At 37.8% G+C, this 18,599-nt stretch overlaps 1 protein-coding gene across 4 annotated transcripts in view; it reads right to left on the reverse strand.

Moving 5' to 3' along the window:
* The window catches only part of SCAPER (S-phase cyclin A associated protein in the ER), a 149,466-nt gene that overhangs the window by 92,826 nt on the left and 38,041 nt on the right, over positions 1-18,599 (reverse strand). For all 4 annotated transcript variants that reach the window (XM_081124700.1, XM_081124698.1, XM_081124699.1 and 1 more), the window contains exons 17-21: positions 16,897-17,039; positions 15,103-15,184; positions 14,371-14,523; positions 13,719-13,826; positions 1,214-1,350 (exon numbers count right to left, since the gene is read on the reverse strand). In XM_081124700.1, coding sequence (XP_080980826.1) covers positions 1,214-1,350; positions 13,719-13,826; positions 14,371-14,523; positions 15,103-15,184; positions 16,897-17,039 — 623 coding nt within the window. The remainder of the gene's footprint in view (positions 1-1,213; positions 1,351-13,718; positions 13,827-14,370; positions 14,524-15,102; positions 15,185-16,896; positions 17,040-18,599) is intronic.

An 18,599-nucleotide genomic window follows, 5' to 3' on the forward strand; every position in this document is an offset into this window, starting at 1 on the left:
TTCGACAGTCAGACGCTGAGAATATTTTAAAGCAAAGCTAACGTTATTTATAGTTGCACTGAATGCGAGGTTAACGGGAGAAAGAGAAGGGGCTGGAGTGGGGAGGGAAGAGCAGGACCTTGTTTGGCACACACTGACTTAGAGTAACATTGAAGATATAAAATTGCTAAGTAGAGGATATTTAAAGCCACAGGACTGGGTTACCTCACCAAGTCAATGTGCATATAGAGGGGAAAAAAGAAGTCCAAAGATCAGGCTCCACGGCATTCCAGTGTCAGGAGGTCAGGAGGTTTTTTGAATAAACTAGAGATGAAGGCCTGTCAACCCCTGAAGTTTACTGTGGAACTATTTTTAGAAACTTGAAGGGACCTCAAAAAATACAAAAAGCCTCTTCTAATTCTCTGCTTCAATGACTGCTCTGAAGTTTTCACTGATTCTGTAAAATGAAATGGACCCTTTCTTTGACTACAGTATGAAACTGGAAACTATAGAGACAACCACCACTTACCATTCCAAGCTTCTTCAGCTTTCAAGATATTTGGGAATAAAGGTACGACAACATATTAAACTACCTTCTCTCAAATTATCTACTCAAGAGAAACTGCACTGTGTCCTCGAACAAGACTCATCTGTCATCAGGTGTTGGCGGAGCTTGTGAGGTCATGATGTGCCACACAGCTGCCTGGTCCTCAGATGTCACTTTGAGGCTGATGATAAACTACAGGTCTGACAACTCACTTTCCATTTCCAGATATTTCTTTAACTTTTTCTTGTTGTGACAGGCAACCAAATTGATTAAACCTAGTCATGGGATTTGACACTACAGCCAGCAGACTTCTATTTGTTGATTGCTATTGATTTTCTTTAATACTTCATTTAAAAATCAATAGTTGGAAAGAAAAATAGGCTTGGTTTACACATACCAGACATACCACTGCATGCTGGAGGAGGCACAACTTTGGCAGGGCCTCTGCATCAAATTATAAGAAGAGCTCTTAGCAGGTGAAGGCAAGGGCTTTAGATCGATAGGCAGTTTTCTTTCTCAATCAAAGAAAGTGGCTATAAATTAGGCTCATCAGTGTTATTTTCAAGGCTTTCTTGAAGTAAACAACTTGAAACTTTTTTTAGGGGGTAGAGGGTCTTCCTTGAATTTACATAAAAAAGAATATATCCCTAATAGTTTTTGTTTTGTTTTGAAGGATATTTATGGTACCTGGAGTTCATGCGGGCTTTTATCTTTTTGGCTTTCTTTTTATTTTTTTGCCGCTCTTCTCCATCTTTCAAAGGCTCTGGTGGAGCTGTACTTTCAACCACAATGTCAATAATGTACTTCTTTAATGAAAGATGCTCCTGGAAAATAAATGAAATAATAAAGATGGTGATGGTAAAAAAATAACATAGCATTATTACAGGCTACAGTAAGTATAAAGGGTCACATAGATCAAGGTAAAAGTAATCTCCAAGAAATACTGGTTTCGCAATTACTTCGGATAGAATGGTTTTACCTGAGATTTTCAATGACTCGTGAAACCTTTGCTGCACATCAGCCAAGTGCTAAGGATGCACAGACATACCCCTGTCCCTTGCAAGCATACAGGTGGTAGGAGAGGTAAAATACAGACGTGAGTCTGTGATGTCAAGCAGCGTCAGTTGGAGAGTCAGAAACTATAGGACATCTGCGGGCAGGAGTGGGGAGAGGGGAAGATCACTGTTCACTGGGGATGACAAGGAAAGGCTTCAAGAAGGAAATACCATGTCTGCCCTCCCATGCCAGGCAGACTGAATTTGAACATGTGGATATTGGGTGTGCTTGCGTTTGGGCTGGGAGTTGGGAAAGGTGGGACGGAGGAAGAGGGAAAAGGCCATCCCAGAACACACAGCCAGAGATGAGAGTATGGGAAAGTGATTGCCAGCAATGGTAATCGCAAATTCGGGTTGGCTGGAGCACACAGTCTGGCCAGTTCCCTCCTTATCCACCCCGGATTCTATGGCCCATCGCTATAATCCTCCTTCGCATGCACCCAGCTCCCCCGTCCCCTCCTCTTTCACACTTGCAGGCCAAATCCCAACCCTAAAACCAATTCTCTCCCTACCCGGTGCCCGCCTGAGCAGACTACTGTGGCTAGAATTACAAACCACGATGACTACTCTTGGCTTAACTTAATGACATTACACCTCCAATGGGCTCTAATACTGCCAGGCAATCAAGCAACCTTACACTATATTTTATATACACTCTCCTTCCTGGATATTATTTCAAACCCTCTCCCTCAAATTTCCAACACCCTTCACCCTGTAGATACTAAAATTTTTAACTAGATGATTGTGATATTTTTCTCTTAATTTATAAGCATGTATAATGAGCAAAACCAAAATCTTTTAAAAAATAGCTATCATGAAATGGTATCTAGAATTGAGTTAAAAATATTATTTGGGGGGAATGGACGAAATGTCAGTAAAGCAGGATTCACCGTGAGTTCATCACTGTTAGAGCTCAGTGATGAGTACAGGGAGGTTCATCACACCATTCTGTCTACTATTAGGTATGTTTTAAAGTTTCCACAATAACCAATTTATAACCAAACAGTTATCTTGCATGAAAAAGTAATTTGTACATGTGAATCTTAAAATTCTGTTTGGCTTACCAAAGTAAATAAAATCACAATATTCACCTCTCTCAAGCATCTAAGAGCTGAACTTAAAAGTGAAATTAACACATGTGGGCACCATTCAAGTGCTGAAAGTGGGCACTGCCAGTGTGAGGTCTGTTGTAAGAACAGGAGACAATCTGCTGCAGAAGAGTAGATATATACTGCGGACGGGCTTTACAGAAAGAAGTATGATGCATTTTTATTGATCCAATCATCCTCCTTACCCGGTCTTGTTACGTCTGAGGCTATGGGACAGGGCACAGGTTAACTGGCAATTACCTGAGCCTAGAAACAATGCTGACCAAAAACTGTCAGTCTCTGCTTTATGGAGCTAGCAGAGATGGAGGTTCTAATGCTTTGCACTTCATTCCAGAGCCAAATCTGTCCTGATAGGAAGAATGCCGGCAGGATCTGTCCACTAGCTGGTAGGTTCTGAAATTGATCTGCTGCTCAGGGTCTGGCATCCAGTACACCCCAGCAACCCTTGCACATCTGTGTACATAGGCCAGCAGCCTGCCTCTCCCGTAAACTATCCTCAGGAGTACAGTCCATACAATTTGGTTGCTTAATTATTTTTCCTCCCTACTCACTGTTTTAGATTCCTGATACGATTTGAGCCCTGCCCTGGGCCCTAGAACCTAACCTTTGGGCTCCAATCCTGGATGACATCCTTTTTGAAAACCCCAAGGAACTGGCTAGGATCAGAAAATCACAGCAATCTCATCTCCTCTTACGTGAAATGTTGCTTGCATCAATTTCTCTATAGTGCTGGCCTTTGCAGACACTGGTTCTCTATGAACAGCTAACCAGTCTCAGAGTCCCAGTCTGCTTAATATTTAATAAAATGCTCAGAAAGAAAAAGACACTTTAAATAATTTTACTTCTGTAAAATTACCATAAGGAAATAGAGAAGTACCAAACTATCTCTCTATAAATATATTCACTGCAATGAGATTTATAACAAAATATCAACAGTAGGGAATTGATTATATAAATTACAGCCCATGCATCAATATGAGACTGACTATACAGATGTCATTAATTTTAAACAATAGTAATATTAAAAAAACATTCATCATATAATAATAAATAAAAATTCAGGATTCAAATCTATGCAATGAAGTTTATATATAAATAAGTACGTAAGATTTATATTGTCATATATAAAAAGCAGAAAATACTTAGATCAAAATTCTTTCTAAAATATTCTACAATATATATTAATATTTATGTTGCAAAATTAATGCTAATAAGAAAATGCAAGGAAAAGCAAGCTCTTTAAAGAAGAGAGGGCAGATCTGTATAAGGCTACAATTGTTCTAGGCTTACCTGTGCAGTGGAAGAAAGAGTATAACTGGGTAAAACTACACTCATCTTTTTGTATGTACTCAAAATTCTAATTATTACGTCATGGGCACAAGGAAAAGCAAAATATACTCTTAAGACATAGTATCTATGATTTCCTTAGTCCTTTTCAAAATATAAATCAATCAGGACTAAAAATTATCTGAAAGGCCCTGATCTCCTTCCTAACACCATTGAAAACATACACTCCTGCCCAGCAGGTGGGGCTCGGCGGTTGAGCATCAACCTAGGATCCAGGAGATGGCCAGGTTCCAGGTCAGGGCACATGCCCAGGTTGCGGCCTCGATCCCCAGCAGGGGACGTGCAGGAGGAAGCTGGTCAATGACTCTCATCACCGATGTTTCTCTCTCCCTCCCTCTCCCTTCCTCTCTCTGAAGTAAATAAAAACATTAAAAAAAAAAAAAAAAAAGAGACAAGGCTCTTAGTTGGCCATTCTATTTGATGCTGTTCATTCTACATAAGCATCAACAGACACAGTTTTTCCTTTAGGCAGAGAAGCACAGGCTGATGCATTAGAAATAACACTGAATTGTGTGAGTCAAAGTGTCTACATCAGGGTGAATTCTGTAACTCATGACAGAGTGACTTCTCTGGGCCTGTTTCCTCACTAGTAAAATAAAGACATTAGACAGTAAATTCTAAAGTCCCCCCTTCTAACATTCTAAGAATCAATATTAAAAGACCAAAAGCTAATTAAGGATGGCTAATTCCATACACGCACACTAAAAAATGTAAGTCTAGTTTTTAAGTCACAACTGTGACTTCTCATTTAAGCAACATTGCTATAATATGAAATACTAATAAATGTATATAAGGAAACTAATACTATACAGACATGATCTCATCAGAGTTTATACCCCTCTTACTCTTTTAATTACCTTTTATGGCATACTAGACCAAAGCTCTGGTCTTTCTAACATAATTTACTATATTAAATACTGAGGTTTATGATCGTGATATTCTATCAAACTCCTCCAAAAGGTTCTCATAATTCCTTATTTTGTAAAAGAGACATGAAAAAATTAAGCTATAGATAGGTTCATGATCTTTGAGAAAGAATGTAAAAGTTCTAAAAATAGGATATACAGGGATATATGAATGACACAATACAGGATTAGTTCCATTTTTAGAGCTCTCTCAAGTGTTACCTCAGAATAAACACATTTCATAAAATGTGGCACATTGATACATCGAAGGAAATAATGTGCTTCCCATTATTCTGAAATGTTATAATATAGAACTGAGAATTGTTAAGGATGCTATTCCTCCTAGATCAAAAGGGTTTAAAAACCCTTTTGAAAGGGTTTAAAAACCTTTTTTTTGGTCTTTGAAAAAAGACCAAAGCTTCATCACAATAATAACAAATATATTTTTATTTGAAAATCAAAAGATTTTTTTTTTTTTTAATAGAAATCCAATGTCATGCTCAAGAGGTTTATTTTTCAGGAGGCAAAAGTTTACTTTCAAGAGCAGGGGGGATGCCAAGTTACTATATAGATGAGAAAATAATGCAAGCATTTCACACTGTTTGGAAAACCCACTTTTCTCTCAACGTCACTCTTTCCTCTCTCAACTTCCTATGTACCAAGGGCTTGTAATAATTGCATAAGTTAAAGAGGAATGATTCTCTGGATGTCACAATTTTACTCAGAATAAGGCCAAAAGAATGTGGAGTAAACAATTATTTTGATTGATACCATTTCTCCATAAAACTATTCTGGCAAACTGTCTTCCAGTCAGGAGGAACGCTGATGCGTAACTACCGATTTGCTGGATGGCATCAGCCATATCAAATAAAAAATCTAAATATACCATCCAAACGCTATTCAAAAATAAAAGCACCATATACAAAATGTGGTTCATTTATATTTAAACAAGAGTGTTCAGAGACTCGTGAAACTGAATTTATCAGAGAGAGCATGAACTGAAGAGGTAGCTCATGTGACAGTACTTATCTGTCTTCCAGGCACCTGGATGAATGCAGAATGCACAAGCAGGTGCTGAAGAAAGGCTTAAAAAATAAAAAGTTTGAGAGTTCTGTTACATTTAAATAAAATTTAAAATTTCATCAAACAGCCCGGCCGGGTGTGGCTCAGCGGTTGAGTGTTGACCTAGGATCCAGGTGATCAGGGTTCAATTCCCGGTCAGGGCACATGCCCGGATTGCGGGCTGCAGTCAATCAATGACTCTCGTCGTTGATATTTCTATCTCTCTCTCTCCTTCTCCTTTCCTCTCTCTGAAATCAATCAAGATATATTTAAAAAATAAAAAATAAATTCATCAAACAGTAAATTTGAGAAAATCTGAAACATAATGCCTTTTATCAAAACAATGCCCTTGTGAGAGCATTTTGAAAAATTAAACACATGCAACAATGACAACTTTTCAAACTTTATAGACTATTTTAATTATACAGAAGATTCAACTCTGCTAAGTTCTCTTTTATAGGTACAGGATACACTTACGTTTTTATATACTACAATCTATGTATTGTACTGCTAGAAATGACAGATGGGAAAATGAAGCTAATGAAATACTGCAAAACAGGCGCCATGCAAAGAGAAAAGGCCATCTTCTGATAAGGACGGTTGTCTACCATCTGTCCCCGTCACTCAGTGACAATTACAAATACTCCATCAGTTTTCTGATGGGTGAAGATGATAAATGAGGTAAAGATTTCTGCAGATTCTGATGTTCCTTTCTGATCTAATCTGAGGTCTAATAGATGACTCAAAGCGCAGCCCAGAGTACAAGCTGATTAACTGATCACGCTGCCAAACGGAAAGGATCTGAGCTCGATACTGCAACAGGGACCGAATGCTGGTGTGGCTGCAGGGAAGCAGGCCTTGCAATGTGAGGTGTTTTTCCAGGATTCTCAGATTTCAAACACAGAACGTTAGATTACCACCAGGCTTCATGCTTAGAAATCATTTCAATAATATTCCAATAACAATACCACCGCAGGTCACAAATAACACGAGCCTTTCAATATAAGACCAAAGGAACAATAACCCTCAGAGATACTCAGGACTCCTCGGCTGTGAGGGGCCTGGGTGACAAGGGCTTGAGGGCGTCAGTGGCTTCACGTTGTACTCAATGTCACCAAAACAAACATTCCCTTTAAGTGTATTAACTTTTCAATGTTTAGGAAAAAGATATATTGTAAAATATAAATGCATAGTAAATATGATATAAATACAAACTAAACACAATACACATATACAAAATAAAAATATAAATATATGCCTGACAGAGTAGCTTGGTTGGTTAGAGCTTTGTTCCAATATGTCAAGTTTGCAGGTTCAATCCCCAGTCAGGGCACATAGAAGAAACAACCAATAAATGCATAAATAAGTGGAACAACAAATCCATGTTTCTCTCTCTCTCTCTAAGATCAATATACACACACACACAAAGTAAAAGGATAGAAAAGTTATATGACAGTCACACCAGATAAAGAAAGCTGGAGTGGCAAAGACTATCACTAGGAATAAAGAACCTTATTTCATAATAATCAAGAGCACATAAAAGTCACTAGTATTTATATACCTAATAACACAATTTTAAACTACATGAAGCAAAAACTAACTGAATTGCCAAGAGAAATTTTAAAAATTCACAATTAAGTAGACAGACAGTCAGCAAGGATACAGCACACGAGGTGAGTAATATGCTCACTGCTCACTATCATGATCATGATGATGGTTTCATGGATGTATGAAATGCTAAAACTTATTACACTGTAGCCTTAAAAACACTTGCATTTTAATGTAGGGCAGGTCCACCTCAAAGCTCTTTAAAAACAGCAACGAATTTCCAATCTGTATGAACCTGGACACTATACCACGGAGTGGAAAAAGTCCAAAAGAATTACATATAGCATGGTACTTTTTTATAGATGTGAAAATAACTAAAATAAAAGTATACTTTTTAGGGAGAAACCTAGATGCAAAAAACAAAACTATGAAGGGGGCAGCAGAGACAGAGCAGAGAAGGGAGGGGAGGACATATCAGATTTCTCTAACCAAAATGAGGTGTGCAATGTTGGTACTGTACAAAAGTAATATTTAAACACAGAGGCATTAAACAGAAAAGAGAGATGTTTCATGTTCTTAGAAGATAAAATTCATTAGTAGGATAAAATATGTAAACAGTTATGATCATGAGGATAAAACTATGCAATATATATACACCAAAAAATGCAGAGATGTGGATAAATGATAATAGTATATTAGCAGTCTTCCCATTTTTGAAAAAAGGATATTAATGAGCACCAAAAAGAGTTAAGAGAGTAAAAATATTTGTTTAACAATGAACAAATTTTATCTAATATATTATACATACCCAGATAGAAAACATATTCTTAAAATTTTATAATGTATTAAGCTATAAAGAAAATCAACAAATTCCCCAAAGTAGAACCTATCCAGCCATACTCTCTGACCATAATGCAATAAAAGCTGAAATTAAAAACAAAGAATAGTGCTCATTTTGGCAGCACATATTTTAAAACTGAGCAATGCACAGAAGATCAACCTGGCCCCTATCCTATGCAAGACGTTGGTCAAATCCAAGAGTCACTTTTAAATACATTCACTCACCCACATAGAACGAAACAAAAGGCACTGCCACCCTTCTAATCTATAACCTTAGAAATACTTTTTTGTTTAAAGGGAAATAAAAAGTGACTCAAAATACTTTTAAAACCCACTAATTATTTAAAAACAGAATAAGTCTGTAAAAATGTTTAACAATTAAATGAAGAAAACTATACACTTTACTAAATGATTCACACACAGAAATGCAAGACATGGGTAGAACAACATGTTACTGGGTGGAAAAAATTAGTATTTAAAAGATATCTACTCTTATTAATTTAATCTAATTAAAAATTATTCTATAATTTCAACGCAATCCCAATCAAAATTCAAACAGCATTTTCTTAGCTTACTAAGGTCATGTAGAAACTGAAAAGCAGAGGAAAAGCCAAGGCAATTCTAAAAAAGAATAAAGAGGAACAAACCCGATTAGAGATGGAAGCGAGAGGACAGTAGATAACACCTATTCAGTTCTCCGAGACAGTAATGGTCAAGCTACACATCTACACCCAGAGAACATATCTGTTACAGCAAAAGCACGTACAAACAAAACAAAAAAATCCCCAGAATTTCCTACCAGGAGATTCTCTCTAACCTGAGAGGTGGGTATGTAGGTAATTGTTCTACTACTTTTCTACTAACAGTATATATACATCTAATGCTCTTATGTATTTATTTTAAGGAGTTACAAAAAGAATAGCAAAATAAACTCCAATAATAAAACCAAGAAATGACATTAATGAAATATAAAACAAAGCAGCAATAGATAAGAATGACAAAGCCAAAACCGAAATCTTTTAAATACTAATAAAATAGAGAAACATCTTGCAAGATTGATCAAGAAAAATAAAGGCACAAATAAAAAATGTTTAAAAATTTTTAAAAAGAAACGAGAAGTCTTTAAAAATCACAAGAATATTATGAAAAATTTTTTGGTAAGACCTTTGAAAGCTTAAGAAGAAAACATGTAATTTCCCAGAAAATTTACCAAAACAGATGTAGTAAATCAGAAAATCGAAATACACTCAAAAAGATTAATTGCTAATTTTAAATCTGACCAACCCAGTAGGATGGCTACTATCAAAAAGACATAAAATAACACTGTTGGCAAGGATGTGGAAAAATTTGGACCCTTGTACATGGCTAGTGGAAAGTAAAATGGTGCAGCTGCTGTGGAAAGCAGTGTAATGTTCCTCAAAAAATTAAAAATAGAATGACCATGTGATCCACAAATCCACTTCTGGGTATATATCCAAATAGTTGAGAGCAAGCACTCGAACAGATATTTGAACATTCATGATCATAGCAGCATTATTTGCAACAGGCAAAAAGTGGAAGCAACCCAAGTGTTGGTCAAATGAATGGGTAAGCAAAATAATGTATATATAGGCAACAGAATATTATTCAGCTCTTAAAACAATCTGATATATGCTACAACATGGCTGAACATTATGCCAAGTGAAAGAAGCCATTCGCAAAATGACAAATACTGTATGATTTCACTTATGTGAGGTGTTCAGGGTAGTCAAATTCTGAGGCAGAAGTAGAATGGTGATTGCCAGGGCCTGTGGAGAGGGAGAACGGGAATTATTGTTTAAAGGGTATAGAGGTTCAGTTTTGCAAGGAAAAGATTTCTGTGGATGGATGTGGGTGATGGCAGCGTAACAAGGTAAATGTACTTAACGCACTGACCTGTACACTTTAAAATGGTTTAAATGAGAAATTTCAAGTTATATGTATTTTACCACAAATAAAAGAAAAACCAGAAAGACAATTTCCCCAAAAAGCACATACGGTGGTTACTTGGTCAGAATAATGAGGAAGAAGAAGTTAAAGTAAATTTTCTCTCTTTTCAGCCCAAGAAATTTGGAGATCAAGAAAGGAAAATAAGGAAAACCCTGGCCAATGTGGTTCAGTTGGCTGGGCATCATTCATGCACCAAAAGGCTGCTAGTTTGATTCCCAGTAGGGGACGTGCGGGAGGCAATGGGTTGATGTTATGCTCTCACATCAATGTTTCTCTCTCCCTTCTCTCTCTAAAAATCAGTAAAATATATATTTTTTAAATAAAGGAAAACATTGTCTTTCCCAATGAAGATAGGTGTGTTAACTGAGTGACAGTAATGCCAAAAATGTTATTCTCAAAAGAACTGTCCCTCCATCTGTCCCTGGCACCTCCATTTGTAGAGTCGCGCTACGTGTCAGGAAGAGACGCCCTGCAGTTTAGCTTTCCCAAATGCCCTCACTCTTATGTGGTGTGAACCCTGTGGTGGGTGGAGGCCTTCAAGGGGCCAGAAGAGAGGTTATGTCAGAAACTCAGAGATGCCCTAGCCGGTTTTGCTCAGTGGTTAGAGCGTCGGCCTGTGGACTGAAGGGTCTTGGGTTCGATTCCAGCCAAGGGCACGTACCTCAGTTGCAGGCTTGATCACCGGCCCTGGTTGGCGCACAAGCAGGAGGCGACCACTCCATGTGTCTCTCTCACATTGATATTTCTCTCTCTGCCCCCCCCCCACTCTCTCTGAAGAGCAACGGAAAAAATATCCTCGGGTGAGGATTAAAAAGAAAAAAAAACAACAGAAACAAAAGAGGCTGTGTGTACTAACTAGAGAACTTTTAAAATTATTGGATCAAACTAAGGTTTAGAACTAGTGTTACCTAGTTAAAATTTTTTCCTTGAACCAATAAAGGAGACTAAATCAGCTATGAATAGATAGCTATGTAGTCTCTGCACATCCTAGTTATACTGTAAGTGAATTTCCCACCATAAGAATTCCAAAAGTTGCAAGAAATGTATTAATAACAATCAGCCATATATGTGTGTGGACTACATGCTGACTCCACATGCATGTTAGAGTTCTGTCTCTCTCACACACAACTATAAACATTCTCACATCCTCTTAAAGAGAAAATGAGGGCAATGGAAGCTTTGTTCTGTAAGAAAGGGTAAGACTTTTCAGATTATTTCTCAAACTAACTTTAAATGTAACCTACTGGGGTATTGGGGAAAAAATGATGTATTCTAAGTGAGTCCCAGTTTGTTCATCTGACTTCATTATCTGTTGAAAAGCAAACAAGATGTTTTCTTAACATGATTATAACAAGAGAGTAAATGCTTCTGCTTCTACTAACAAAGAGAAGCAGGTAAGGAAATGAATGAATCTGTTAAGAATTATCTATTATTTCCCAGGCTGCCATCAACTCTGGGAGACATCTACTGCTTCTTCCACTTCAATGCTAGACACACTCTAGACAAAGAGATCAACTTCTTATTTTACTAAATACAGTGATGGCTTTATGTTTTTGCTAATTTAAAATTTCATTTTTTATTTCAATCATCTAGTTAGCATAATTTTTCAAAGTTGTATACACTAATTTGGGATTCATAAAACGACTCTTGGTTGTAAACATCCAATAAACTATAGTTAACTTAAGATCCTTCATAAAACTCCTTTTCATATTTTCCATGAATTACATGAAAGACTATTATTTTCACTATATTTATGTACACAGGCTAACAAACAGAGCTTATATACTTCACACAACTTCCACGAAAATCATTATCAGCTTCTTTAGATGAATCAAAGACCAAACTACAAAGAAATCTGAGTTTTAATTAAAACAAACTTCATTATTTCTCTAGCAATACACAAGAAAAATTAAATTTAGGAATGTATTTAAACTAGCACCCATTTGTTTTGACCTTTAAAAATCACATACTTTTATCATTTGGATTCTAAGATGATGAAAGAGGAAAAAAAATCAAACATCAAACAGCTCTTTTTGTGAAGGGTCAAGAAACAAAAAGAATTTCCTGGTCAAATTAAGATAAAAACACAAAACATTAAACCTTTCTTCCGGGGCAGCTACCTATTATGTTTAACAGGCTTAAAACAAAATGTGTCAAAGATCAAGAGTAAGTTATCTGATATGTCAAATGCATAAGGTCAAAGGTACAACTTTATTAGGTCAGAGGTGGTATAAATAAAATCTTATATGTCAAAGAAGAAGGGTCACAGACCAGATGTATATGATATAAAGACATCACAGATGACAAGTAATAACTGTAAGTAGAACAAGTATGTGTACTATAGATACCTTCACTGATTAAAAATGAAACTTACACGTGAGAAATACAAAATTGCCTTCCTATACTATACAACTGGTGTGTTATATTACACACTTGTGTTCGGGACGAAGAGGCTATAACTAAAAATAACTACAGTGATGCATCGTTTAACGACAGCAATTCATTCTGAGAAATGCATTGTACGTCGATTTCACTGTTACTGAGCATCACAGAGTCACTCACACACCTATGTGATGCAGCCTGCCGCACACGTGGGCTGTATGGAATAGCCTACTGCTCCAAGGCTACAGTCTGTAGGCAAGTTACTGTACTGAATACTTGAGGCAACTGTAGCACAATGGCCAGTATTTGTGTATCTAAACATATCTAAACACAGAAAAGGTACAGTAAAAATACGCATAGAAGATAAAAATGGTGCACTTACCATGAATGGAGTTTATACAGGGCTGGAAGTTGCTCTGGGTGAGTCAGGGAGTGAGTGGTGAGTGAGTGTGAAGGTCTAGGACATTACTGAAAACTTGGGCTACACTAAGCTTATTTTTAAAATTATCTTTCTTCAAGAATAAACTAACCTTAGCTTTCTGTAACTTTCATACTCTATAAACTTTAAAATATTTTCACCTTTTGTAATAACACGTAGCTTAAAACACAAACACACTATACAGCTATTAAAAATATTTCTTTCTTTATACCCTTATAGGACTTTTTTCTATTCAAATTCTTTTTTACTTTTAAACTTTCTGTTAATAACTAAGACGCAAACAAACGTAGGGTCAGGATCATCAATATCATTGTCTTCCAACCCCACGTCCCGTCCCACTGGAAGGTCTTCATGGGCAATAGCACACATGGAGCTGCCATCTCTTATAACAATGTCTTCTTCTGGAATATCTCCTTAAGGACTTGCCTGAGGCTCTTTCTGAGGAAGTACTGCTCTTTTCAGAAACATAACCAAGGTGATTTGTTGGTTTCTTTCTTTTTTTCATCATAAATGTGTAAATGAAAAAGTGAAACTCACCACTTCCTCGTCTGAGAGCTCTCGCCCTTGGATGCTGCTACTCTCTCTCACGGCTTGCTGGTGCTTTCTCCCTTTAATGTGGCTAAACAGATACACCTCTGACGAGATCTAAAAGCACATGATCCAAGCAATGTAATCAGCACAGAATTACATCTCATTTTAACGTTCCACAGCCAACCCAGCGTCCCATATGCAAGCTGAGATCACTCAAGCATTTACATACTAGGCTTACAAACGTCTTCTTTAGAATGCAATTCTGAGAATCCTCTGGAATAGACATGGTGAAAAAAGGCATGTCATTACAGCCAACCTTAACAGGACATCATTTCCTCTAGGCATTAAGGTTCAAGTTTTAGCACTGAAGACATGCCTTTTCTTTTTCGGTACCAATACCCAAACACATTGCCTCGGGCTAGCACTAAGCAGGTACACTTCCAGCCTAGCAGAAGTTTGTGCTTCCGCATGCACTTCTACTCCTAAATGCTGATACTATTCTTGTACTATTTACTTTGCATAAAAATGAGGAAAGAAATTCATGGTACTCAGCAGATGCCTTAGTGTGAGTTTTAAAAAACAGGGAGAGTATATTTTCATAGTGTAATAAACTCTAGTAATAAATTATATCTTCACAATATTGATAATGACAACCCACCAGTACATTGCAGAGAGAACACTGCTTCTTTCTCTCATAAGGGGTCAGTTTGGGAGCATAATCAGTGTTTGCGTGTCGTCCGCTGCTTAACTCAGCAGCTTTTTCTTTTCTTTGTTCAATCTGTTCCATATGCCTTCGAATGCTTTCATCATGCTGTAGATGAAGTCAGAGCGTGAGAATATAAACAGTTACTCAAATTAAACTGATAACTTGAAAAAATATTTCCATTAAATCTTCTAAAATAATAGCACAATGTCTTAATTCAATGTTAACTTCGACAGTGAGGACAAGAATTTACATAAAGCCCTTTAGTCTCCTGCATGGACAGTTACGTTTCCTACAGTGTGCTCCATGGAGCTACACCATGGGATATTAATAAGAGCTTTGTGGAAGAGGTCCCATAGTCAAATAAATTTGGAAAAGAGTAAGTATTGCCCTGGACAGTTTTGCGCAGTGGTTAGAGCATCGGCACACGGACCAAAGGGTTGCAGGTTCGAGTTCTGGTCAAGGGCACATACCTTGGTTGCAGGCTCCATCCACCGGCCTGGTTGGAGCACGGGTGGGAGGCAACCAATCCATGTCTCTCTCTCACATCAATGTTTCTCTCTCCCTCTCTCCTCCCCCTCTCTTCCTCCTTCCCCTCCACTCTCTCCAAAAAAAAAAAAAATCAATGGAAAAAAACATCCTCTAGTGAGGATTTAAAAAAAAAAAAAAGATACACAATATCCCCACCTTGAGCTGGATTTTTTTCTGTAGTTCCTCCATAGCCTCCTGCTGAGCAGCTGTGAGTGCGGCCAGTCGCTCTTCCCTGTCTCTGAGAGAACACAGTGGAAGACAAACCACGTGGTTAAAAAGTACAATTAGGATTCATAGGATTCATAGGGTTATATATTCTAAAGGGTTATTATTTTTTAAAATTATTTTTTCTAAGTGCCTGTTAAGTCCCAGATGTATTGTTCATTAGGTGCTTGGAAAGCAACAGAGATTATTAGTTATGAAACAGGTTTCTGGATCCAGGCAGGGGTTTAAATAAGCTCTAGGACTGTCACTTAAATATGCCAGTAAAACCACAAGAAAAGAATAGAAAAGGCATGAACTCACACAGAGAACAGGAGAGGAAACAAACAAAAAAATCCCAAACAAATTATGAGACATACAGAGAAGTATGACCATGCTTAGGAAAAAAGCAGTCAATCAAAACGGTCTGAATGAAGTCATATGCTGGAGTTAGCAGACAAAGACTGCAACACAGCGATTATAAACATGTTCAAATAATTAAAAGTATGCCAAAATAAAGAAAAATATTATGACAATGATTTCACAAACAGGGAATCTCAACAGAGAAAGAGAAACAGTTTAAAACAGCGTTCCAGTGAAAGGAATGAGGATCCTTGAACAAACGGCTGAGTCTGGGGTGGCCCATGGAAAACACGATGAGTCTGGAGCATCGTGCAGCGTCAGAAAGTAAGGCAGCGCTCAAGAAAACACTGAAGTATGTCAAAGGGACACGGAGTCAAATGAAAGAGCTCGTCCAATGTGAGAACAACTTGAGCAACAAAATGAATAACATAATTTATAACCTAAACCATAAAAATATATATAAGTAAGTCCACACTGACATAAAAATAAATAAGCAAATAAATAAATGAATGAGTGATGGGAGAGGACAGACAAACGTCCAATACTGCAAGTAAGTTCTAGGGGAATTCTCATAACGAAGTGTGGGCTACACTTAGTGGCTTGTGTCCAAGGAGGGGAGCATAGGGAAATTTTTAAAGTAACTACACAAGGGAGAAACCTGACAAGCACTATCTTCACCAGGCGACCAATGTTAACAAAAAATCCATCATAAGTCCAGTGGAGAGCATGAACCTCTGGCATGTTATGAATAGATATCTAGCCCTGGCCGGTGCATCCAGTGGTTAGAGCATATGTTTTCACACCCACCAAATTTGCCACAATTAAAAGGTCAGAAAAAAAATCACATGTCAGCAAGGTATACACCAAACCAAAGGGACTTAGGCTTGGCCAATTACATGCTTTTTCCTGGGTCTTTTAATCTTAAACAAGTGATTTTAAAATGAAGGGATGGCTGAAGGTCATTTATTGTAATCAGAGTGACAACATGCTGACCAGACTGTTTCCACCATAAGACCACTGCTGTGGCTCTTGTGGCCTGGGCTCTCATGCCCGACCACTTCCAAGCCTGGTCCCTCTAACCTCCTACCACTTATGCTCCCAATATGTTCCTAAAAATTCCCTTTGCTTAATTAAGCAAACAAGAATCAGACTCTATTTCTTGCAACCACAAACTCTTGAAATATCACATTTCCCATTCAACAGAAATGTTCAAAAGGTTTTCATTTTAACGTGATGTCATAATGCTGAGAAATCAAAATTTAGTACAACATTTCTGTATTTGGGACTATTTCTAAAAATATCTACAGGACAGCAAATGGCTTTAAGACTTGATTTGAATATTCTGCAGTGTTCACCAGGATCAAAATCAAGGTAGCACATGAGTACCTAGCTCTTTCCCTGGCTGCGTCCTCACGGGCTTTTTCTTTCTCTTGCCTCTGCTGTTCAATCCGCGCTTCCTGTTCCTTCCTCTTCATCAGCAACTCCTCTACGCGGGCCTGCCGTTCTGCCTCTAGCGCTCTCTTTCGCTCCTAATGTCAGAAATGTTTGAAAAGATGTTAGAATTATGTGCAAAATGAAAATGACTAAAGGTGATATACCTCTAACATAAACGTATGTATTTAAACCAAGGAGATGCCTGGCTTGTCACTAGGTATGCTTCACAGAATTTAAACAAAAATCAAACATCAAAGATGCCTGGTTTTCAGGTATTTTATGGTTACTCACTTTAGAAAATGCCAGAACATCATGAAGCAAGCATAGTTAACAGATTTTGTACCTGAACGAAGCTTTCGTAAAGGAATTAGTGAAGAAAAGCTTGTGGCAAGGAGAAAGGGGCAATATATGTTAGCACAGTGGTTGAGAGAGTGGGCACTGGGTCTGATTCCCTAATTTTGTTTCTGGATCCCCTTATGTACCAGCAGGGTGACTCTGGTCTAGTTATATTATATCTGTGCCTTAATTTTCTGAAAGACCAATAACAATAGTAGTTATCATCATCATCAAGACAGAAGATACTTCACCAAAATAGGGAAAACTTCAAAGTGAAATATTGTGCCCTTGGTATATTTTTGCCCGGTAGTACTTTTGCTAATTTTCACCATATTACTAGCCGTACTAATGCGTTTCTTTCGGGTCATCTCCATTCCCCAGTTAGCTCTCACAGCCTCTCCCATCTCCTCTTCTTTTTTTACTTTATTTTTATTGTTGACACTACTACAGATGTCCCCCATCCCCCCACCCACCTTCCCTCTGGCCATCAGCACACCGTTGTCTGTGTCCAAGGGCTATGAGTATGGGTACGTTCTTTGGCTAATTTCTTCACATTTTTTCATCCAGTCCCCACCCCACCCCCCTCCTCTGACATCTGTCAGTCTGTTCCATGTATCCATGCCTCCGGTTTAGGAGTGACCGAAATACACTATTCCAGGACCTTGGTCAGAGGGCTTAGGGCTGTCCCTCAGACTCAGCTTCTTGCTCCATTTTCCTTCTAGACACACAGGCCTGTACATACCCCAAGAGAAGCCAAGAGGGTCAAGGGGCACCCATCTCATGACCCCTACTATCCAAATGGAGTGCCTAATTTCTGGTTTTAGTAAGTGGAAAAGAGAATTGGTAATGAGCAAAAGTTAGTAAATTCAGCTAGTATTTTCCTTACTAAACTTTAAGTATCCTAGGGATAGGAAATTTTCTACTCCACAAAAGCATCTTGCGCAGGGCAAGAGTTCCATAAATATCTGTTAAATAAATGAAGCACGACTTTATAAAGTAATATGCACCCTAGCCAGACTGGCTCAGCGGTTAGAGCACTGGCCCTAGGACTGAAGGGTCCCAGGTTTGATTCCGGCCAAGGGCACATATCTCAGTTGCAGGCTCGATCCCCAGCCCTGGTCGGGGCTCATGAGGGAGGCAACCAATCGATGTGTCCCTCTCACATCGATGTTTCTCTCTCTCTCTCCCTTCCTTCTACTGTCTCTGAAAAGCAATGGAAAAATATCCTTGGGTAACGACTAAAATAAAACAGAAAAAATAAATATGCATCATAAATCTATATACCTATAAATAAAGAACATAAACCGAAGGCAAAGAAA

Source organism: Miniopterus schreibersii (genome assembly GCF_964146895.1).
Source record: "Miniopterus schreibersii genome assembly, chromosome: 22".
In the NCBI taxonomy this organism is placed as follows: Eukaryota; Metazoa; Chordata; class Mammalia; order Chiroptera; family Miniopteridae; genus Miniopterus; species Miniopterus schreibersii.